The sequence below is a fragment of the Hordeum vulgare genome, chromosome 7H (genome assembly GCF_904849725.1).
Source record: "Hordeum vulgare subsp. vulgare chromosome 7H, MorexV3_pseudomolecules_assembly, whole genome shotgun sequence".
NCBI lineage: Eukaryota > Viridiplantae > Streptophyta > Magnoliopsida > Poales > Poaceae > Hordeum > Hordeum vulgare.
Genome location: NC_058524.1, coordinates 608,353,557 through 608,377,995, shown reverse-complemented (window position 1 = coordinate 608,377,995; position 24,439 = coordinate 608,353,557). Strand labels below are relative to the sequence as shown.

At 44.7% G+C, this 24,439-nt stretch overlaps 1 protein-coding gene and 1 non-coding gene across 2 annotated transcripts; both read left to right on the top strand.

Moving 5' to 3' along the window:
- Positions 1–2,689: 2,689 nt before the first annotated feature.
- TRNAE-CUC lies at positions 2,690–2,762 on the top strand. The gene has a single exon. It is a non-coding gene; the product is annotated as a tRNA-Glu (tRNA).
- Positions 2,763–19,974: 17,212 nt separating this feature from the next.
- On the top strand, positions 19,975–22,871 carry LOC123407554 (40S ribosomal protein S27). The gene is made up of 4 exons (XM_045100716.1): positions 19,975–20,086; positions 20,200–20,301; positions 21,959–21,987; positions 22,467–22,871. The coding sequence occupies exons 1-4, from the start codon at positions 20,084–20,086 to the stop codon at positions 22,591–22,593; spliced, it is 261 nt and encodes an 86-aa protein (XP_044956651.1). The 5' UTR covers positions 19,975–20,083; the 3' UTR covers positions 22,594–22,871.
- Positions 22,872–24,439: the final 1,568 nt, after the last annotated feature.

The window sequence follows — 24,439 nt, the reverse complement described above, 5'->3', positions numbered from 1 at the left end:
TCTTCCTTGTCTGCAATCATTGAAAAATAATACATCACGACACGCCAACTTGCCCGACAACACAATTAGTATACCATGTGGGCTTAGAGCCGCATCGCCACCAAGCCTCACAATAGTGCCTCTATTTCCTTGCGGCAGCCAGTCTCCCACATAATAAAAGTTTGGCGAGTTATGTTTTCCCATGCTAAGTTTGTATTAATTAAAAAGTTAAAATGTGTTATCTAAAATATCAATGGGCATTTAAAATAAATCATAATATGGTATGTTAGCATGTTATGTCCCTTTAAATGTTCCGGCTTCGATGGTACATGTTTACACTTGTTATGAAAAGTTTAAATCGGCCTCGATGGTATTTATATCTACGGAGTGGTATCATATTCATATTACCACATAATGATTACATGTTCAAAATTCATGATTATGATGTTTGTGCTCTTTAGTTCGTCGCTTTTCAGTCTTTTGCTTTTTTCAAATAGGAGGATGACATCCGGCCTCTGCATCAAGTCGATGCATGCAGTCACATTATTAATTATTCACCAATACCTTACAAAGTAACATATCAATAAGTCTGAAGCCACCACCTTAACAACACATTTCGGTATTTCTATCAAACTTAACGAAGGGGTGCAAATTGTCGGATCCGCATACCTAGACCTTACTCTGAACACTAACATTTAAAACCGAAGGCCCCAACCAAGCCGCATTGATAAATATATTAAAAGTTCCCCTCCTAAGGGCCAGTTCTTTTGAGCTATGTTATGAAAATAATCTCCTATGAAAATAAATTGTAAATAAGCTCCTGTAAAAATAAGCTTCACATAATAAGTTAGCCAGTTCTTTTCAATGCCTCTTTTTTCAGCTTATCTATGGTGTAGTCTGTGAAAGTCCGTAATGCCCTTGGATGAGCTTCTTCTGCATGGCCTCACAACCACACACACTGGGTGGAGGGGAGGGGAGGGGGAATGGTGGGCCGTCGTAGTTGAGCACCGGAGTGGAGCGATGGCCGGACTTGCATGTCGTCCGCCGGATGGAGCGCCTGCCGGACTTGCACGCCGTCCGCCAGAGTGGAGCACCGATCGGACTTGCGCGTCGTTTGTCAGAACGGAGCGCCGGCCGGACTTGCGTGTCGTCCGCCGGAGTGGAGCATCGGTCGGACTTGTGCGGCGTCTGCCGGAATGGAGCACCGGTCATACTTGCGCGTCGTCTGTCGGAGTGGAACCCTGCTCGCGACAAGGGTGGAGAGGTCACAAGGAAGGCAACAACAGTGGCGAGAGAGGGCCTACCAGCCGGGCCTATGGTCGTTGATGGTCGCGTAGGGGAGCAGAGGAGGCGGGGACCGGCGACGGTGGCTAGGAACGAGGAACCATAGCTTTTTCCTCTGGTGCGGGAGCGAGAGGGGTCGCGACTCGCGAGAACCTCAGCATTTTTTTCGAGCGTTGGGTGTCAGGTGTGACACTGACTGGGAGGGGCATTTCCATTGTAATATGAGCGAACGACAGTACCCTTTTGTTATACCCCTTTGACCTTAAGTCATAAGCTTCGGGAATCCACTCTTCCCCAGCTTTTTTTCATTGTGAAGGATGGAGCGGTGGAAATAAGTTAAGCCAACTTCCCTAAATCAAGTTCCTTTGAGCTTCGGGCTTATTTTGACAATAAGCTGCTAGAAGCTGGAAAAGAACTTGCCCTAACTCAACCCCCTTTTTAACGACGTTGTGCTACAAAGCATCACCATTTAGAGAGGTCTTTTTTGAAATGACAGCAATCATTATGGTCTTGGTGCTGCAGAGAATTTCATGTGAGAATGGAGACATACAATATCACAATATTCACATTCTATTAGATACTTCATCATGTTAAAATTTGTTCCTTTTCAATTTTTACACTGAATTTTCAATGATCTTTCACTTGAGCTGAGATGTAAGACAACTTATTTAGTATATAATTTACAATTTAAGGTTTTCAATCCTTACAATATTCAGTCAACATTGTTATGAAGAAAAGTAAGAAATAAAATTCATCAATTTTACATATTGTGCATATTTGTTTTAGAGAAAAGGCATACATCGTACTTCATAATAAAGCCAAATAATGTGCACATTCAAGTTGAGTTGGTTTGAGATAATCAAAAGATGTTTGATTAGTTTCTCAGGGGGTATAGGTCTGGAGTGACGACCTAATTAGTTGTATGGTCATTTGGTTGGATATATTAAAGTTGTCAAATAATTTGTGCGTTTGTGTGAGAGTTCATACCGTAAAAGTTGTGTGGGTTATTTCCGATACCTTTACGTATTTAGCAACAAAGCGCTTGTCACATAATTAGCTTTCTCGTCATTTGTTTGGATATCTTCGTGGAAGTACACAAGAAATCACATTCGTTTCTTCAGTAGTTTTAAGACCGTCGGATGTTGTGTTAGCAATAGACAGTTTGAGATATCTTTTTACAGTGCTCAGTGAAAGCAAAATTATGTAGTGGATCCGCTTTGTCTGAATTGATGACAATCCATGTGTTCGCGTGCTTGGCGCCAATCAAAATATGTAATGGATCAAATTAGAGCAAATGTGGATTTTTCTCGGTTTGTTGATGTCTTCTAGTCATGTTTGAATAAAGCAAAGCTGCCACTCACCTCCACCGTTCATTTGTATGTGGTGCACGAAAACACTAAAACTTTAGTGTGTGCATTATCACAAATCCGTCGTAGTCTAGGTGGTTAGGATACTCGGCTCTCACCCTTGAGACCCGGGTTCAAGTCCCGGCGACGGAAAGACATCTTTTTTTGTTTTTTATAAACTTTCCCTAAAGTTGAATGATCATTTTTGCCTGATATCAGTGAAGGATAAATGCATCTGGCAATGTGGTGTTGATATATAGGAAAGACAGTTTGTCTCCCTGAACAGCTCGGTGAAATTATCTTCTTGTTTGGGATTGCTTTGTAGTTTTCGGCTGAAGCAAATGCTTGCAAAATAAATCTGAGCAAGCTCGTGGCCAGTTTGTGTTGGTAGCCTTGAACCTTGATGATTCCAAGATTTTGAACTGGGTCGTGTCTCACCTTGTGCTACTGATCCATTGGGACGCATTTGATCATTTGCAGTTTGTGTTAGTAGCGTCGAACCTTGATGATTCCAAGATTTTGAACCGGGGTCGTGTCTCACCTTGTGCCACCGGTCCATTGGGACGCATTTGATCATTTGCAGTTTGTGTTAATAGCCTTCAACCTTGATGATTCCAAGATTTTGAACTGGGGTCGTGTCTCACCTTGTGCTACCGATCCATTGGGAGACATTTGATCATTTGATCAGCATTAGTTCTACCGACTTTGGGTCGACCAAGTCCTCGATCCCGTTACAGTCCACCTTGAATTTTTTCCAAATTTGTACTCAAATTCAGAAGTTCTCAATACACACATGCACGATGACACGGAGGGAGTAGTATTTTCCTACGTTAGGCCAAGTGAACTTTTTTTTTTTGCAAAGGAGGCCAAGTGAACTGGGAGCTGCAAAATTACACTGTATTCATAAAAGCATGGTCCATTGCCTTATAAAGGTATATGCTACAGTACAATAAATCCAAGAAAAGTTTTTCACTATAATGATTCTAAGAAATTCTAAATTATACTGCCATGTTTCGTTGTCCTGCAGAGTGCTTCCTGTAGCTGATGCCGTCAAAGGCTTCCAGAATCCAGAGCTGTCCACTATCCTGTTTTGCTACCTAGCTAGCTACTGTGCTACCCTGACTCTGCATATGTGTTCTATAAATATCTCTAAAAAATTCAACCTCAAAGATGCTCTCTGTGCATGATGCTTCTATTTCATACTGAAGAATATATTTTGCCTTCATTCTTGTATCTGAATATCAAGTGCTACAACCTTAGTGAATATCAAGTGCTACAACCTTTCTGCAAAACCACAGCCTTACGTTGTTGAATATCAAGTGCTACAACCTTAGTGAGAACAAACTTCAAACAAGAAGTAAGCTTTCTGCCCACATATTCTGATCATCAACACCATACTACTTTGTAGTTTCCAAAAAAGCTTATATTTTGAAATTCTTGCAGGAAGAATTGAACGTTAATGAGGCTAGGATGAGAATACATTCCAAGAACACCGGTGGACCCTAGTCCGCCGCCTCCAGCTCCCTCCCTCGCCGCCGCCGGGGCTAGTCCGCCGCCTCCAGCTCCCTCCCTCGCCACCGCCGTTGTGCGCCGCCGATCTGGTCGACGTCAGCGGTGGCGGGGATTTCCCTTCTCCTCGTTCGATGTCGTGCGGCGCAGGACGGTGGCTTCGGCGACGGCGTCATGCGGATCCAAGGCACGACGGCGGCGCGTGGCGACGTGGGTGAAGATTGGTTGGGCGTGGCGTGCCGGTCGGCTGGACGTGGCTAGAAGATGAAGGTGGGGCTGGGTGTGGCCGGTGGCGGTGGCGACGACGACGGCGACGGCTAACACGGATCTGACCATGATGGTGGCGGCGTCCCCTCCGCCGGGGATGACGGGCCAGGTGGTGGGTCTTTGTGACGGCACCGGTGACGGCGGATCTTGGGATCCCGTGACCGGGCTCGTCGCAGGATCTGGTACTGGCTGCAAGTTGGGGAGACATAGTTGCCGGTGAAAACCGAGCCGACGGCGGACGATGGCGGCGTTCTGCGCCGTTACCTTGATGAAGGCTTCATCCTGTAACTATTGTCGATCCACTCATGCTGCTTTAGGGGAAATCCTAGGATCTGGTTTTCCAGATCGGACGATGGCGACATTGCGCTGTCGTTCCTCTCTAGGAAGCATCGTTTGTGGAGCAGCGCTGGAAGACACAGTTAGGAGGTGGAGCGTCTTCGTCCTGCACGGAGCTTCGGTGGTGATGTCAGGTCATGTCTGGGCGACATGTGCTACGTTTTGTCATGCATGTTCGGGAGGTGCTACGCACGACAGATCTTACATAGTCTTCGCGTCTGGATGGACGAGTGCAGGGAGGTGGCGTCGACGGATGGACGGACTAGTAAGGATGATGCGGATTTCTCTCCTGAAGATGGGTCAGCGGTTCGATGATGATGGCGGCTTCTAAAACGTGTGCATGTGGTGTACACTTTAGATCTGATGCACCGTTTGTTAGTTCCGATATGTTATGTGGATGGACCGGTTGTTAATTCGGCGACGACACCGATTTTAGATATGGGGAGTGAGAGCATTCCACATTATCACGTTTTGTAGGTGTGAGTGAGGGTTCGGGTGGCTTGATGTATGTTTTTATCAGACCTTTGTTGAATAAGTAATAAAGATGACTATATGCATCGATTGATGCAGAGGCCGGAGGTCTTAACCTCCTTTTCCAAAAAAAAAACACCGGTGGACATATTCTACTACCATAGGGCTTGCAAGCCTGATTTTATATAGTAGTGCTATAAAAGCTCCCTAACAAACTGTTAATTTTTCCAATCCTTAGAGAGGGATCTCAAGGCTTCCATGATTGTACCTGAAATGTTTCAAACATGATTTGTCTGCATGATCTTTAGATAATGGAAAGAACTGTTTTAGATATAAATGTATGCACAACAGAGTAAATGCTAGTACTGCACACTGAAACAAAAAGTTCTTGCAGAAATATGTTGGGAGTTCAGTTGTACTCCCTCCGCTCCTAAATACAAGTCTTTTAAGATATTTTATTAGCGAACTACATATAAAGTAAAATGAACGAATCTATACTCTAAAATATGTCTATATAGATCCGTATGTAGTCTTCTAATGGAACCTCTAGAAAGTTGTATATTTAGAAACGGAGGGAGTATTATTTAATCACTATGCACATTTGCAATATGCTTACTTAGATTGGAGAACATTCAATAATGTGAATATTTTCTTTGGAGGCCGAGCTCCATGGAGCTCGGTTTTGAAAAAAAAAACGAATTTCATCAAATTTCATATTTTCTACATTTCTGAAAATTCTGAAAAAAGTCCAAATATACATGAAGGCATAACACACGTGTGTGTAAATTTTCAGAGAAAAATACGTTGAAATAAGGCCTATGCAGAAAAAAGAAATATGGGGCTTTTTAACACATGATACTATTCATCTTCACATACCATGAATTTGACTTTTTTGTACAGGTCACATTTCAATTTTTTTCATCCTGAAACTTTACACACACACACACACACATAACATCCTTGTTTACTTGCACAATTTTTTTCAGATTTTTTTGAAACCAGAAAATTTGAATTTTGATTTGTTTTCAATAAAATGCCTCCATGAAGTCCGAGAGCCAAATGTCTGTTCTCTTTAATAATGCTACTATGTAAGTATTGCAGAACATTTAGTAATGCTACTATGCAAGTATTGCAGAACATTCAGTATGCTACTAAGTAAGTATAGCAGAACATTCAGGACATCTCAAAAACAGATCCTCAAACCTTTGGTATATGTCTGGATCGCAGTGCCCGAACCAGTTTTGCCATCCAATGGAGAACTGTACATGTCCTCTTAGCAGTCCGGACGTACGGATTCCAGCAAAGTGGAGACAAACATGGGAGCATTGCGGAAGTCCGGACCTACACTTTGACCAATCGCATGCATCTCCCCTCTCTTCTCTCTCCCTCCTCCTAACCGCACATGCATGGTCCCCTCTTCTCTCTCTTCACCAACCGGACACCACAACAAAAATAGCCCACCACATGCACGGTCCTCACCTACTTTTTCTCCTCAGAGTCGGACACTTTGTTATTAGCGTTGGATGGCCCCATCCCGCGTCATGTCCACGAACACGTCCAAACACAGAAACGAGCATAAACCAGAGAAATTTACGGGCCAGCCTTGGAGATGCCCTCAATATGCTACTATGGTTACATAGTAGCATGCATCATTACATGTTTCCAAAGGATATTTATCTCCCAAAACATGCATCATTACATGTTTCCAAATTTGTCCAAAATCACACCAAAATACCAACAATAATCTTATTTCTTGCTCTAGCACCAAAAGTGTCGATGGATCAAGTTTGATAAGACACTCTCTCGTTTCTTTTGGCACATAAATACCACATGGTTCAATGGACGGCTATTTGTTCTCCCAAGCAGCTATCCGCGAGGACAATGTGTACCATGCATGCCACCTTACTACGATATTGCACATATCTTTCAAGTGTTGATCTTCTCTATATTCATGTCTTCTTGAGCCTCAGTCGTGTCTTTGGTCTTACCATCTATGTTTAATAAAGTGCCGAATGAGCTCTCACAAGTGTTCTTTTCAATGTGCATGACATCAATATTCTGTGGCACTTTCAGTTCCTTCCAATATGATATCTGAAACAAGATGCTCATCTTTGTGAATTTTTTCGCTAGCATGGTCTTTCAAGATGTCCTTCTTTTCTTATTTCTATGATGTTCTCAATGCTTGAAGCCCCGGAGATTCTCTGATAGTCGTTTTGGCGACAACACTTTCTCATTCTCACCATCGAAGGCCTTACTTTCGTGCCACCTATGGCAGATAGGCAAGTAGATCATGTGACCCAAGAAACCAATTTTGCTTCGAAGTGGTTGCGAATAGGTTCCAAAGATCTCCCAACATCCTCTTCGTTGTGTAATACATGGCTAGAAGTGAGTCGTCGGTTGGCAAAACCTCATTATGAAGCTTGAGTAACATGTCAAATGATTTTTTGCCCAATGGTTGAGATCTTTGAGGTATACCAACTTCAAAACAAAGGATAGTACTGTGAGCTTTGAAGCCCAGGTACAACTCACGTTGTCCACTTTTTCACAAGTAATAAAATTGGGTTGATGCCTCATTGGACTTCAGATGCTACCTCCAACAACATTTTGGTTTTCTTGCCCATCACCCGCAACTAGGGCTCTATGGGTGTCGCCTAGCAGATGTTGGACCATATCAAATCCATGAAAATCATCAAGATCTTCATCATCCTCAAGAGGCTTGTAAACTTGGTCTTCATCATTGTTAACTCGTTCTCCATCGTATACCAATTTTGTGTATGAAGTTTGTATACCATACAACAACAATGGGTTCAAACTTGACTAACACTCTTCTTACTTATATTCACGCCATTATGACAAAGGCAAAGCGTTGTATAACTTCAATGTTATGTTGAGAACAAAAAACAATAAATGCATTGACCCATGCGCTTGAAAACCTATCAAGCAACCTCATCCAACTCCTATCCATACTCTTTCCGCACAAGTCCTCTACAAAGTGAATCAAAGTGGTACTGTAAATACAAGATAGGAGTTACAAGACGAAAGGAAAGGCCCCGTGGGATCCAAGGGTCACACCATGTTTTTTTCGAGGCACCATCGCCCACCCTTCATATAATACCATTTTTATTCTAGTGTTTTTGGGAACTACAACCAAATCCAAACGATTCGTGAAGAAGAGAAGATGGGAATTGAGGGGGAACCGAGATAGATTTCCTCAATGAAGGATTTTATTCCTCTCCATGAAAGTAGCGAATACCGACATGAGTTACACGAATTTTGGACAAACGCAGGACTATCGCTTCATGAGTCTAACCATCACGGTCCACTACTAAATCTCACACTGACCATCACGGTCCACCATGCGAGGGAATGCCAAATCACTCCTTTTTCGAAAAGGAACATTTTATTACTTAAAAGATTTAAGTATTACATCCGATCTGTGCATAACTAAGATGTACATATCCAAACAATGTTCTATCACACAAATGAAAAAAAACGGTGAAATACAAAGTAGAGTTTGTGTAATGCCTAAAGTGGAGGGGGCTAATCCTAAGATCATATGTTGTCAACCATGTTGTGTAAAAGTATTCCTTGTCGTAGCTCCCAATCGTATACACACCTTCGTAATTAGGTCTCGATTCTCCACGGTTGTGAAAAGGACCATAAATGAAGAGTCCGATACATTTGTAGATAACCTGCATAAAAGGTGTACTTTTATCGTTACGAATCTTATCATTTCTACATAGCCAAAGTGACCAAATAACGACAAGCGCTCCCATCTTGAGAAAAGTTTTAAGCCTCTCATCAATCCCATGTAACAAGTTGCCCAATACATTAACAACACTACAAGGAAGATACAAGCCAAAGCTACTTGGATAACTCACCAAAGTAACCAAATAATGTCAAATCGCTCCAAGCTCTCTATTTCCTCGGAGCTAGAGTATGTACAAATAAGTACGTGTATCATTCCATCGCAAGGGGTTTGCTTTGATTTGTAGCGAAGGCAACATTTTTTTCCTCTTTATGCATGGCGAATAGAACCCTTGTCGCTGCAAGGAGAGTACAACTTTCTGACGCCTTTCTCCGACGTCTCTTCTGTTTGGACGACCTCTTAGTTGTCAATGGTGGGGGGAGTCGTCGGATTCTACACGTGCGGAGCTTTAGGTTCTAGGGCCCTAGTGTCACGCCCAAGATGCGACCCTATCCTCAATTTGGCACGAAGGCCTCGTCACGGATAGAAGCGCATCTCGTCGTGTCGCAAGAATGGATATCGTTACAAGTACATGTACTGAAAAGAAGAGATATATATAAAGAATTGGCTTACACTCGCCACAAGCTACATCAGAGTCACATCAGTACATTACATAATCATCAAGAGTAAGAGCAGGGTCCGACTACGGACGAAAACAAACGAGAAAAGAAGAATGACGTCCATCCTTGCTATCCCAGGCTGCCGGCCTGGGCCCATCCTAGATCAATGATGAAGAAGAAGAAGAAGCAACTCCAAATGAACAATCAACGCGCTCGCGTCAAGTAACCTTTACCTGTACCTGCAACTGGTGTTGTAGTAATCTGTGAGCCACAGGGGACTCAGCAATCTCATTTCCAAAGATATCAAGACTAGCAAAGCTTAATGGGTGAGGTATGGTTAAGTGGTGAGGTTGCAACAACGGCTAAGCATATATTTGGTGGCTAACTTACGAGTACAAGAATAAAGAGGGGGATGATCTACGCATAGCGGACATGAACTACTGATGATCAAATGAATGATCCTGAACACCTACCTACGTCAGACATAACCCCACCGTGTCCTCGATCGGAGAAGGAACTCACGAAAGAGACAGTCACAGTTATGCACATAGTTGGCATATTTTAGTTAAGTTAACTTCAAGTTATCTATAACCAGTGTTAAACAAAGTTTCCACGTTGCCACATAACCGCGGGCACGGCTTTCCGAAAGATTTAACCCTGCAGGGGTGCTCCAACTAGTCCATCACAAATTACCACAAGCCGCATAGAAATCCTCGATCACGAAGCTCGCGATCTCGTCGGATTCCCTAGTGGAAAACATCAACTCTGAGATTACCCAAAGCATCACCGAAATCCCGATGCACAAGATATCTCGTCAAAGGTAAAACTAATCCAGCAAGGCCGCCCGGCGTGTCGACGATCCCGATAGGAGCCGCGTATCTCGTTCTCAGGACACGACGGATGAGCGACGCATACGAGTGCCAAACCTCGAGTTTCCTCACGGTGGCCCCATACAATGCTCTGTTTTGGACCAGCACCATCAGCACTGTCCCTCCCTGTATTATGTAGAATTACTCCTCGGGTAGCGCTAACTCCCTATACATTTCAATTTAACAGAATTATTATGTTGGGCAAATGTAGTACCAATGTTGGGCCTTGCCAGACCAGCTTTAATCTAAAACGAATTATCAAGGGGGTCCCCATAACAACCCCGATCGTGTTAGGAGCGCTCGTTTATGGAACATAACACCGGTAGCCGAAACTAAGGGGGCAAAGGTGGAACAAAACACCAGGCTAGAAAGGCCGAGCCTTCCACCTTTTACCAAGTATATAGGTGCATTAAATTAAATAGCATTTAATATGGTGATATAACAAGGAACCCATGTTTTCACATGGAAGCAATGCACCTGCAACTAGCAATGCTAACACAGGGTTAAGCAAGCGGTAACATAACCATCAGTGGTTTGCTAGGTCGAACAGGTTGAAGGTTATCATGGCATTGTTGAGAGGCTGATATTTAACATGTCGTAGGCAACGAGACATAATCGATAGAAGCGATAAAACTAGCATCGCAATGATAGTAATGGTAACTGGGGAAATGGTCATCTTGCCTGAGATCCCGCTTGGAAGAAGAATGCCTCCGTGAAGCAGACGAACCGACGTAGTCGAACGGGTACTCACAATCCGGCACGCTTGCGGAACTCTAACGAGACGAAGCAAACCGGAAGCAAGAATCAACGCACGATATTCACCACACGATGCACAACACAAATGATGCATGAGCAGCTGAATACATGCAAGACACGGCATGACAATTCACGTCAAACAAACACTACACATTAAGTGAAGCTCAATATGCAACTTGTTGCATACTGACGAAACTCCACGTTTATTTATTTAGTTCTATCCTGATTAGATACACGACAATACTAAATGTGGTTAAACATGGCAAGAGGTGAAGCGTAATTAAACTACCTATCTAGGCATTTTAAATGAGGTCGGAAATGACTTATAGCACCTCCGAGACGACCTCACATGTTAATTTACAATTCTGCCCAGATCTGAACTAACACATTTAATTGGTTGTTAAACAGCAAAACAAATAGGTTCACGTGATTCTACGCGTCATTTCAAGCAATCTACACATAGAGAACATCTCCAACGGAGCTACGGATCAAAAGTTACAAGCACCGCAAGATATGATGGCATGAATGTAATACGTGTGCAATGACGGTCACGAGCACTTCAAAACATACAACCGGCAAGAGAAAATGAAACTACACGAGATTCTAAGCAAGTTTCATGTAGGACACGATCAAATCGGAGCTACGGTTCAACAACTACGAGCAAATCAAGATATCACTACGATCTGCCAAAATCAGCCACATAGCATCTTCTACGCCCCACAACTACGAGCTACACAACTCAAATATAATCAACCAAGGCATGACACGAAAGAGGGCAAGAAGCATGTGACAGCCCGGTGCCGACGTTCCAGAAGATTCCCCTCTCTTTCCGTTTTCGTCATGTGATTTATTTTATTTGTCGCGTCATCATCGCATCATGCGCATCATCTGCATTGCATCGGCATCTCCGTTGCCGCCAGTTTTCAAAAACTTGCATTCGTCGTTAGTTGTCGGTTCGCGTCGTCGTCCGTTCTGAGCCCGACCGCACTCGCACGCGCCCGCGGCACCGTCGAAACTCTGGTTTAAAGTGCGTTTAAACTTCCTCTGATCGAGGTGAAACTTGGCACGCGGTCGCGATTAGCTATAGCTAGGCTGCCTGTCGAATTTCGTCGCGATCGGAGACCGTCTGGTACCCGAACGGTGGCCCGTAGTGGCACCGTATTCGGTCTACCGTCGGACGTCTATTGGTGTTTTAAAAATTCGTGCCGCGCCGCCCGCTCTCCCTCTCGTCTCCGGTAAACCCCTCTACACGGCCGCGTACCCTTATCCGCGTTCGGAATCGTCCGAATCCGACCCCGCGGTTGGATCCGGATCGCGATTCCGGTTAACCGAGCCCCCTTTTTCTCTATAAATACCCCCCATGCCATTAATTAGACAAACCCTCTTCCCTGCCTCGTTTTCCGCGCCCCACCTACCAAACCCTAGCCACCCCCATAGCCTCTCTCTCCCCTGCCGGCGCCGCCGGGCCCGCGAGCCCGAGGCAGGCCCGCCCGAGCCCATCTGGGCCCGAGCCACCGCCGCCCCGATCTGCCGCGGATCTCCCCGCGTCTCCAGCGCCGCCGCCGTCAACCGCTAGCTCGAGGGGAGGATCCGGCCGCCGCGCGTGCCGGCACCCCGCCGCCGTGCCTCGCCGGCGGTGCGCCCGCCGCCAGCTCCTCCCTCGCCCGCCGTCGCCTCCCGGAGCCGAAGACCCGCGGATCCTCGTCGGCTCGTCGCCACGCCTCTTCACCGGCGAGCCGCCGCCCGGATCCGTTTCTCCCCGCCGTAGATCCGCCCGTTCACCGCCTCCTGCGGCCTTTCCCCTCGCCGGATCGGCCCCCTCCTGGAGCCGCCGCCGGCCAGCACCATGGCCTCGTGCGTGCACGGGAGCACGAGGGCGGTGCTCGTGCTCGCTCGCCAGCACCGGGGCCCAACACGCCTCGGCCCAGCAAGGCTGCCTCAGGACAACGTCGGCCCATGCCTCGCTTCGGCCTCCTCTCCAGGCCGCCTCCGCAGCTTCCTCTCTTGGGCCGAAGTCCGCAAGGTGAGGCCCCCTCTGACGCTTAAATCGCGCACTAGGCGATGTATAGGAACCTGCGCCCCCCTGTGTAGCATTAGAAATGGTTTCGGCCCATTTAGATAATTTAGGTTTTTTTCCGGAATTAATAAATTCCAGAAAATAGTCGGATATTAAAACGCATGTATCTTTTGATCCGTTTGTCGGATCGCGATGATTTTTATATGCTTTTCATGTAACTTTTCGCGTAGGACCCGTTTATGAAACTTGCATATTTGTTTGAGCTAGTTCAACGTGTCATATGCACTGTTTACCGTGCTGTCCTATTAGGTTAGTGCCCGTATTTATTTCTCGTGCGTGTCCGGACTGCCCGTATGACGTAGGATAAATGTCCATGCTCTAGGGAGCTATTTTCCATGCATTTTGGAGCGGTCACTCGTATTTTTGCACGTAGGATTTGCCGGTGATTTATTTTCCCGTATCTAGGTGATTCTCCCGCTTTATTGTGTGGCATCATTTTGTGGTGCAAACCCCACATATTTTATATGTTTCCGGGGTAGAAAAATCCATGGGATTTTTCTGTGCAATTAGTTTTAGCTTTTGAGGAAGTTAGTTCACGGGATATTTTGTCGTGAAGCCCTTTTGTATAATTCATAGGATTTATTCCGTGCCTCGTTTGAATTAGTTGTCAACTAGGGAGTTGATCTTCGATGTTTTGTTTAGGCCCTGGTATTTTTAGTTGCAACAGAAATGCATGTTTAGGTGTTGTTTGCTTGCTCTCAAGTTGCTTGATTAGTGCTGTTTCAGAGGAGCTGAAATATTTCTAAGTCTGGAATCTGTTATATTTTGTTGTTGTCTTGTCTTGCTTGCATCTTTAGATATGTAGCTCTTTTGGGGTTGGTCCAATGGAGTTAGTTGTACCCCTTATATTTCTTTAGCATGCTGTTAAGTTTCATGCCATTTAGAGTCTTGTAGCTATAGGTTTTGCTGCTGTCAATATGCCTTCAGGCTGAAAACTGCACTTTCATAAGGTGTAATTTTCACTAAGTCTGAAATAGTGCGTGAGATGCCATTTTGTGTCTTCTTTTCCTAGTGCTCCTTGCTGTCATGCTAGTTGTTGTTAGTTTTTTGTAGTAGTGCTTCTTTACCTATTCCGTTCCATGCCTTGCTTGAGCTTATCGGAGTTGTGTAGCCGAAGTTGTGAGGCGTAGAAAATGCTATGAGGCTGTTTTTGACAGATTGTAGTCATTTCTTGTTTTGCTCGTAGTTTTCGAACCGTGGCTCCGTTTTGATCGTGCCCTACATGTAACTGCTTAGAATCTTGTGTAGTTTCATTTTCTCTTGTTGTATGCATGTTTTGAAGTGCTCGTGTCCGTCGTTGCACACATTTTGCATTCATGCCATCATATCTTGCGGTGCTTGCATCTTTTGATCCGTAGCTCCGTTGGAGATGTTCTTTACGTGTAGGTTGCTTGCCTTGACGCGTAGAATCACATGAACCTATTTGTTTTGCTGTTTAACAACCAATTAAAGGTATTAATTCAGATCTGGACAGAATTGTAAATTAACATGTGAGGTCGAATCGGAGGTGCTATATGTCATTTCCGACCTTATTTAAAATGCCTAGATAGGTAGTTTAATTTCCGCTTCACCTCTTGCATGTTTAACCACATTTAATATTGCCGTGTAAATAACCGGGAGTGAACTAAATAATTAACGTGGATTTTCGTCAATATGCAACTCGTGCATATTGAACTTCACTTAATGTGTAGTGCTTGATTGTGTGATTTGTCATGCCGTGACTTGCATGTATTCAGTAGCTCATGCATCATATGTGTTGTGCATCGTGTGTTGATTCTTGTTTCCGGTTTGCTCGTCTCGATATAGTTCCGCATCGTGCCGGATTGTGTGGACCCGTTCGACTACGTCGGTTCATCTGCTTCACGGAGGCACTCTTCTTCCAAGCGGGATCTCAGGCAAGATGATCATTTGACCAGATACCATTACTATCATTTCCATGCTAGTTTTACCGTTTCTACCGTTATGTCTCGTTGCCTACCACATGTTAATTATCAGCCTCTCAACAATGCCATGATACCTTCAACCTGTTCAACCTAGCAAACCACTGATTGGCTATGTTACTGCTTGCTTAACCCTGTTGATAGCGTTGCTAGTTGCAAGTATAGATGCTTCCATGTGATAACATGGGTTCCTTGTCATATCACCATATTAAATGCCATTTAACTTAATGCACCTATATACTTGGTAAAAGGTGGAAGGCTCGGCCTTTCTAGCCTGGTGTTTTGTTCCACCTTTGCCCCCTTAGTTTTGGTTACCGGTGTTATGTTCCATAAATGAGCGCTCCTAACACGATCGGGGTTGTTATGGGGACCCCCTTGATAATTCGTTTTAGATTAAGGCTGGTCTGGCAAGGCCCAACTTTGGTTCTACATTTGCCCAACATAATAACTTGATAATATTGAAATGCATAGGGAGTTAGCGCTACCCGAGGAGTATTCTACATAATACAGGGGGGCCAGTGCTGTTGGTGCTGGTCCAAAACTAGAGCCTTTTGCGGGGCCAACCTGGGGCAACTCGGGAGATTTCTATCAGGCCACCGTACGCTGTGCTTATCCGTCGTGTCCAGAGAACGAGATACGTGGCTCCTATCGGGATCGTCGACACGCCGAGCGGCCTTGCTGGATTAGTTTTACCTTTGACGAGATATCTTGTGCATCGGGATTCCGGTGATGCTTTGGGTAATCTCAGAGTTGAGGTTTTCCACTAGGGAATCCGACGAGATCGCGAGCTTCGTGATTGAGGATTTCTATGCGGCTTGTGGTAATTTGTGATGGACTAGTTGGAGCACCCCTGCAGGGTTAAATCTTTTGGAAAGTCGTGCCTGCGGTTATGTGGCAACGTGGATACTTTGTTTAACACTAGTTCTAGATAACTTGAAGTAACTAAATTAAAACATGCCAACTGTGTGCGTAACCGTGACTGTCTCTTTCGTGAGTTCCTTCTCCGATCGAGGACACGGTGGGGTTATGTCTGACGTAGGTAGGTGTTCAGGATCATTCACTTGATCATTTGTAGCTCTCGTCCGTTATGCGTAGATCTCCCCCTCTTATTTCTTGTACTCGTAAGTTAGCCACCAAATCTATGCTTAGCCGCTGCTGCAACCTCACCACTTAACCATGTCTCACCCATTAAGCTTTGTTAGTCTTGATACCTTTGGAAATGAGATTGCTGAGTCCCCTGTGGCTCACAGATTACTACAACACCAGTTGCAGGTACAGGTAAAGGTCACTTGACGCGAGCGCGTTGATTGTTCATTTGGAGTTGCTTCTTCTTCTTCTTCTTCTTCTTCTTCATCGATCTAGGATGGGTTCCAGGCCGGCAGCCTGGGATAGCAAGGATGGACGTCGTTCTTCTTTTGTCGTTTGTTTTCGTCCGTAGTCGGACCCTGCTCTTACTCTTGATGTTATGTAATGTACTGATGTGACTCTGATGTAGCTTGTGGCGAGTGTAAGCCAATTCTTTATATAACTCATCTTTTCAGTACATGTACTTGTAACGATATCCATTCTTGCGACACGACGAGATGCGCTTCTATCCCTGACGAGGCCTTCGTGTCAAATTGAGGATAGGGTCGCATCTTGGGCGTGACAAAGCACTACAATGAACAACTAACAACAACTAGCATGGCAGCAAGGAACACAAGGAAAAGAAGTCACAAAATGGCTTCCCACACACTATTTCAGACTTAGTGAAAATAGCAGTTTTTGAAGCTGCAGTTTTTGATCTGAAGACATATTGACAGCAGCAAAACCTATAGCTACAGGACTCCAAATGGCATGAAAATTCACAGCATGCTAGAGAAACACAAGGGCTACAACTAACTCCATTAGACCAACATCAAAAGAGCTACAGATCAAAAGATACAAGCAAGACAAGACATCAACGAAATATAACAGATTCCACACTTAGAAATATTTGAGCACCTCCAAATCAGCACTATTTCTAGCAACTTGAGAGCAAGCAAACCACACCTAAACATGCATTTCTATTGCAACCAAAAATACCAAGGGCTAGAGTAAACCCAAGATCAACTCTCTAGTTGACAACTCCGTCAAACGAAGCACGGAATAAATCCTACGAAATAAACAAAAGGGCATCCCAGCAAAATATCGCGCGAACTAACTTGCTCTAATGCTAAAACTAATTGCACAGAAAAATCCCATGGATTTTCTACCCCGAAAACATATAAAATATGTGGGGTTGCACAAGAAAAATAATGCCACACATAAATGCGAGAAAATAACCTATACGCGGGAAAATAAATTAGCGGCAATTCCCTACACGCAAAAATACCAATGACCGCTCTAAAATACACGAAAAATAGGTTCCTAAAACATGGGCATTTTATCTAAGGCATCCGAGCACTTCGAACACACGCGGAAAATTATTACGAGACGAAACCTATAGAAACAGCACGCTAACCTATGCATACGACACGTCAAACAACGTCAAATATTTGTGCAAGTTTTAAAAACGGATTCTACGCGAGAAACTACTCGAAAACCATATATTACTCGTTTCGTTCCGACTTACGGATAATAATCCACGGGCGTTTGAAATATAGCATTTATTTGAAAATACTAAATTCCTAGAAAAATCCTAAAATGCTACGGGCCAAAACTGGCCATGCGCAACTTAATAAAACACGCCACGGGCGGGGGTTAGGCTCACCTTGGGGCCTCTTGGTCCGACCTGTAGAGGAGGAGGCGACCTGGGCACTGGGCCACGTGGGGGCGCGCGGTGCTGGTGGGCCGCCTGGCAAGGCCCGGCTGGGGTCGCGGGGAGGCTGGTCGAGCGCTCCCCCGTCTCCCTCCCGTGCTCCTCCCGAGCAGGAGGCACGGCGGCGACAGGGCAGGAACGGCGAGGGCCTGGCAGCGCGGGTGACGGCGGGGAGGACCGGGATGGGGCTGGATCCGGCCGGCGACGGGCGACGGAGCACGCGAGGAGGACGGCCATGGCGGCGGGCTGACGACGGGTGACGGCGGGGAACACGGGCGCTCGGGAGGCCGACTGCTCCGGCGAGCCTCTCCGGCCGGGTGTCACTCCGGCGGCTGGAGGTGAGGGGGCACGCGGAGGTGCTCCGGCGGCGGCGCGATGGAACCGCTCTGGTGCTACGGGCAGGAGGAGCCGCGGGATCCGGGGCACAGGGGTTGCGGCGGCGGATGGGCCTCGGGCGGGCTCGGCGGCTGGGGGAGGAGAGACAGGTGGGGAAGGCTAGGTTTTCGGGGGTTGGTGGCGCAGATCCCGAGGTGGAAGGGGGGCTATCTAAAAATGCACACGGGAACTATATATAGACAAATGGGGGGGGCTAGGTTTAGCGAAATTTCGACCCGGATCCAATCGTGGGGTCGGATTCGGATAATTCCGAACGCGGGAACGGTTACGAGGCCGTGTAGGGGATATCCGGAGAAGAGAGGGGAAACGGGCGGCGCGGCAACAATTTTTAAAACACCGACAGACGTCCGACGGTAGACCGAAGACGGTGCCGCTAAGGTCGACCGTTCGGGTACCAGACGGTCTCCAATCGCGACAAAATTTGACATGCGGCCTGGCTATATTAAAATAAGACCGCACGTCAAATCTCAACCCGATCAGAGAAAGTTTTACGCACACTTTTAAACACAGGGTTTAAACGATGCCGCGGGCGCGAACGAGTGCGGTCGGGCTCAGAACGGACAACGACGAGAACCGACAACTACTAACGGATGCAAGTTTGAAAACTGGCGGCAACGGAGATGCCGATGCAATGCAGATGATGCGAATGATGCGATGATGATGCGACAACAGAAAATAGACACACGACGAAAACGGAAGGAAGGGGGAATCTTCTGGAACGTCGGCATCGGGCTGTCACACCTAGTATCTTAGGTCTTGGCGTTTGACGTCTTGGTGTCGGCGATGGCGACACCACCACCAAATAAAGAAGCTTCAATCCTTCCCTCGGCGAGGTAAGTAACTCTATGGCCAATGATGGATTTGGGAACTAGCATGTTCAAGTGGGGAAGTCATGGCCGTGGCGGCATCCTTCTGGTGGACTTGTGTCCTCGGGCTCCACATTTGTGGTGACATCGGCTCCAGCGTCGACGCGGATCTTGGAAGGTAGTCAAGGTGTGGATGCAAATAGTTGTCTGCATCAACGATATGTGGAATACACACCGTATGTTGGGTTTGTGGTTTGTGGCTAGTAGGTATGGTTTCCTCCCCCAACGTCTTAGTCTCGCTGGAGTGTTAGACCTAGAGTTTGATGACACGTTCGAGGTGTTGCCACATGTTTGATTCGTTCAACGATAATGGTTTCGTCTTTGGTGAGCCATCTTGAAGGTCCGTAAAACTGCATACCAACAATGGAGCTGCATCGAACGCGGATGAGGAGATGATCCATCATTTTTTTCCTTTGGTGGCCGTCGTGTTGGTACCGAGGCAGGTGACAGGTTTTGGTGTCAAGCTCACGTGATTCATGGATCTTGATTCTGTTTTTTCCGTCTTGGCTGATGTTCTTTCATGCAAAGATTAGTGTTGTGCTATCTTTTTAGTTATGTCAGGTCGATGTCTACATGGCTTGTATTATGGTTTTATATATTTTTGAGACCTGTATTGCCTTGCGAAGCAAAAAAAAAAGGAGGTATTATTTGTTTGATTTTTTAGGGGTTTGGTTTGATTTGTAGCGAGTGAAACGCTGCTGCCGCACCGGCCCATAGGCACAATAGGAGGACAAGGCCCATTAGATCGATCGGACGGCCGAGATCCCCTCACCCTCGGCTATAAACTGTGGCTCAACCCTAACCTATTCCAGTTTCTCCATCCCCTCGCACCCGCCGCCTCCTCGGATCGTCCCTGCCGGAGAGACGCCGGAGAGCGCGAGCAAACCCTAGCCTCCCACGATGGTGAGCCGATCGCTCCATCTCCCATGGCTTCCCTTGCTCGGTTCCTCTCTGGATCTACGGTTGGTTCTGAGCCCCGGTGTCTGATTCTCGTGTGTTGCGTGCTGATGTTGCAGGTGCTGCAGAACGACATCGACCTGCTCAACCCGCCGGCCGAGCTCGAGAAGCTCAAGCACAAGAAGAAGCGCCTCGTCCAGTCCCCCAACTCTTTCTTCATGGTAAAGATTTCCCCTTTCCCTCGGCATCTTCTCTCCGTGCGCGCATCGTGCCATTCTCTGCGATGGGTATTCGTGCAGCAGCGATTACGGACGGCTTCTTTGGTTATAGGGGAGCAAATGCTCGAGTGGGAAAAAAAATCCACCAAGAATATCTTCCTGACAATGTAAATTTGAATTATACTCGTTTTGTGCTGTCATCTTCTATGATGATAAGCTTGTTCAAATCTGGTTCCTCCTTTTTTTAATATAAATATAAACACTACTCCCTCTGTTTCTAAATAACAAGTCTCTCTAGAGATTTCACTAGATGACTACATACGGAGCAAGCAAAATGAGTGAATCTGCACTCTAAAGTATGTCTATATATATCCGTATGTAGTCTTCTAGTGGAACCTCTAAAAAGACTTATATTTCGGAGCAGAGGGAGTAGTATTTGTTAAAATAAAGAAGGGCTTGTAGAACTGCAGATTTTTTTTAATGAATTTACACTTAGCTACTCCCTCTTTTCCTTTATTGAAGGTGTATTATTTTTGGCACAGTGACCAAGACACATAATTATAAACATGTTAAGAAAAATTACCCTTGGCAAATATTGTTGGTTATTGGAAAGTGAATCAATTAGTCCATAAAAGTATGAGATAATGCAATCGACAAAGACATAGTTTCCTTCTTTCTCTATAAAAAGAGATACATACAATCAGAAAAGAGATACTTTCCTTTTTTCAGGAGGGCTAACATGTGAATTATGAGGAATTAGAATTAATGCACCTTACATTCTGAAATTTTATTAAAAAGCAAATACACCTTATATAAAGGAATGGAGGGAGTATTAATCAAGCTTCTTATTCTTTTCCGAACTTCAAGGCTACGTACAATCTTCTGGAAACTAAACTGAAGAAACAAGTAATGCTACTGCTAAATCAGATTTCTGAAGATGAATTCTTGTTGCCACCTCCCTCAAATCTATGAGATGAATATCGTTTTGATGTGATCACTCTACATACAGTATGTATCTGTTGATTTGATTATAAAACTAAAGTCTATTTCTTAGTGTCTAGATTAAAAAGAAGAGTTAATGCAACTGAAATGCTGAACCTAGGCTTAGTTGTAATCTGGACTGATCAGTTGGTATACTTTGAACGAATGTGTCACCTTTTGGTTGCTTGGCATTTTTATCTGATTGGAATTTTGCTTCGGTAGGCTGTTAATGTAGATGAGTAATGGTGCCTGTTACCCCAGTTATGTGGTAGATTATGTGGCTGATTGTGATTGTCCATGATTACTCTTGAAGCATGTGTTAGTTCTATCAAATCGAATGTATATACATCATACACTTGCATATATGTCAACCTGTGTTGCCACATGTTCTAGGTATCCCAAAATCTCTATGCTAGTGCAGAAAACTTAGTGCTGTTCTGATCTGAGTTGTTTCTGTGGATCCACCGAATCATTTCTCCTGCTGGACGTTTCTGTGTTATTTAGTAATGCTGTTCCTTTTATCATGTAAGCTGCTGCTTGTCTTGTCGATATCATAGCACTAATGGTTAAAATGTGGCTGCAATTGGTTTAGTGCATTTGTTATGCTTAAGTTATTCATTTTCATTTTTCTGTTTGGATTATAGTGGTTCTTACTAATGGTCATGTGTTAACGTTGCAGGACGTCAAGTGCCAGGGTTGCTTCAACATGTAATTTTTCTTCACCTTTTCTTTGCAAGTAAATAGTCGAGTAGGTTCATTTGGTACTGATTAGCCTTGGATGTTCATTTGTTAACAAGACATTGGCATGCTTTAAAACGTTCTTGCTTAGTAAACTGGTAATGTGAGTGGGCTGCCAACAGTAGTGCTGCACTTCACATACGTACTAATGCCCTAGTTGCATATACGAGCCTCTAAACATGCTAGTTGAAACACAATCCTTGTAATCATACTTTCCTACTGCTGTAATAATTGTTCCACAATTGTATCTAGAATCATCGGCTCCCGTGCCATTTTAAGTTACCTTCAAGTAGTTTACTATGCAATACATTTATACATCACATATCAATCATTTATCATTTCATTTGGACCATTGAGTCTACTTGCCATGATTTACTTTGTTTTGATGTTTGCAGATCGTCAATTTTTTTATGGTTGATTTGCTGAAGCACTCTTTTGTGTGATTGCAGCACTACTGTGTTCAGCCACTCCCAGACTGTCGTGGTGTGCCCAGGCTGCCAAACAGTGCTCTGCCAGCCAACCGGTGGCAAGGCCAGGCTAACTGAGGGCTGCTCCTTCCGCCGCAAGGGCGACTAAACCTTTGAAGGCTACCTAAAAAAGCAAGCCATTGTTGAACTTTGAGTTTCTCCAGGGCGTTAGTCTGAAGATTTTGCATTGTCGGCAAGTTGAACCCATCTTTGGTAATGTGATATCTAGCTTGAGTAATATTATGATGACCACTGTACTATGTTCCGTTTGGGTTGTGAGATCAGACTAGTAGTACCAGCCTGGCATTATGTTTGTCTTCGATGAACTGTTATTCCTTCTGATGTTGCTTTCTCTGCTATATGCTCTTGAATCTTTTATTGCTTTCATTTGCTGTTGCTGTGTGTTGCATTATTGGTTGCCCATTTCTTTCCCCTCTTGACGATAGCATTGTACTTGCGGTTGATGCCTCTCCCAGCTGCCCTGCTGCTGCTTGCTTGCTTCGTGTTGATGAATAATTGATCTGGCATCTCCAATGCCATCGGATTACACCATCAGAAGTTCTGCTGGCATTTCAAATGTAAATTGAATAAAGCAGACCTAGTTCGCAAATCATTATTCATCTTTGGACATGGATACGAATAAACCAGACATATTTCGTGCAGAGCAAACGAATTTCATTCTAATTGAGCCTAATTCATGTGACATCTTACGTTAAAACAAGACTAGCTCAACTAGAGTTTTAAGAAACCTACTTTCTTCGTCATGGTTTAGAAGCATAGTTATACTTGCGTGCGTTTTCAAAATAGAAGGTTTAAGGCGCGAAAACAATTACTTATATTAATTAATTGTCGCACACACATTAATACTTCCTCCGTCATGGTTTAGAAGACACATTTAAATTTGCAATTACTTCTATTAATTAGTACTAGTACTACTCATGCATATGCCCTTCCAATTTGTCGCTCACACATTAGTGCTAGTATTTTCTCAGTTGATTAGGTGCATTAGCATTTACACCTGCTACATCTCATAACCAATGATTATCTTGGTCTCAGAGATTTTTCAAGCGTGCCTTCTAAACCGTGACGGAGGGAGTACTAGTATTTTTTTAGTTGATTAGGCGCATTAGCATTTACACCTGCTACATCTCACAACCAATCGATGACTACCTTGGTTCCAGAGATTTTTTAAACGTGTCTTCTAAACCGTGACGGAGGGAGTAGAAGAAAACTATGCAACACCAATGTTGAAGAGCTGCTTGTTGAGGCAGCGGTGCGGTTGTAGAGTTCTGCTTGGACAACGGAACCATTGTTCAAGCGTGTCTCCTATTTGTTTGTCCGTGTAGCCATAATTTTTATTTTCTTTTTTATATGTCCGTGTAGCCATAATTTTTATTTTCTTTTTTATATGTCAGGTTACTTATACATGGTTGATCGAGAGTAAGAGAAAGAAAGAAAGAAAAAATTAATAAAGAAAAAGAAAAAAGGTGGTTCGGGGTTGAGGCCTCCTCCTATGTGGAGGACTGATCGGCAGTGTGACGATCATGCAACGATAATATGAAAGTGATGGCACATGTCATGAGACGGAACGGTGGGAGTTGCATGGCAAGCGGCGAAAGTTGCGCGGCACTAGAGAGGCTAGCAATGGTGAAAGGTGAAAGTGCATCTATACCATGAACTCACATTAGTCATGAAGGACTCACATACTTATTGCGAAAGTTTTTATTAGTAATCGAAACAAAGTGCTAAACGCATACTCCTAGGGGAAGGGTTGGTAGGTGTTAACCATCACGCGATCCCGACCGCAACACAAATGATGACAATCAATAAATCAATTATGCTTCGACTTCCTAACATAGCGGTTCACCATACGTGCATGTTACGAGAATCACTAACTTCAACACAAGTATTTCTAGATTCACAACACCCTACTAACATAACTCTTAATATTAATA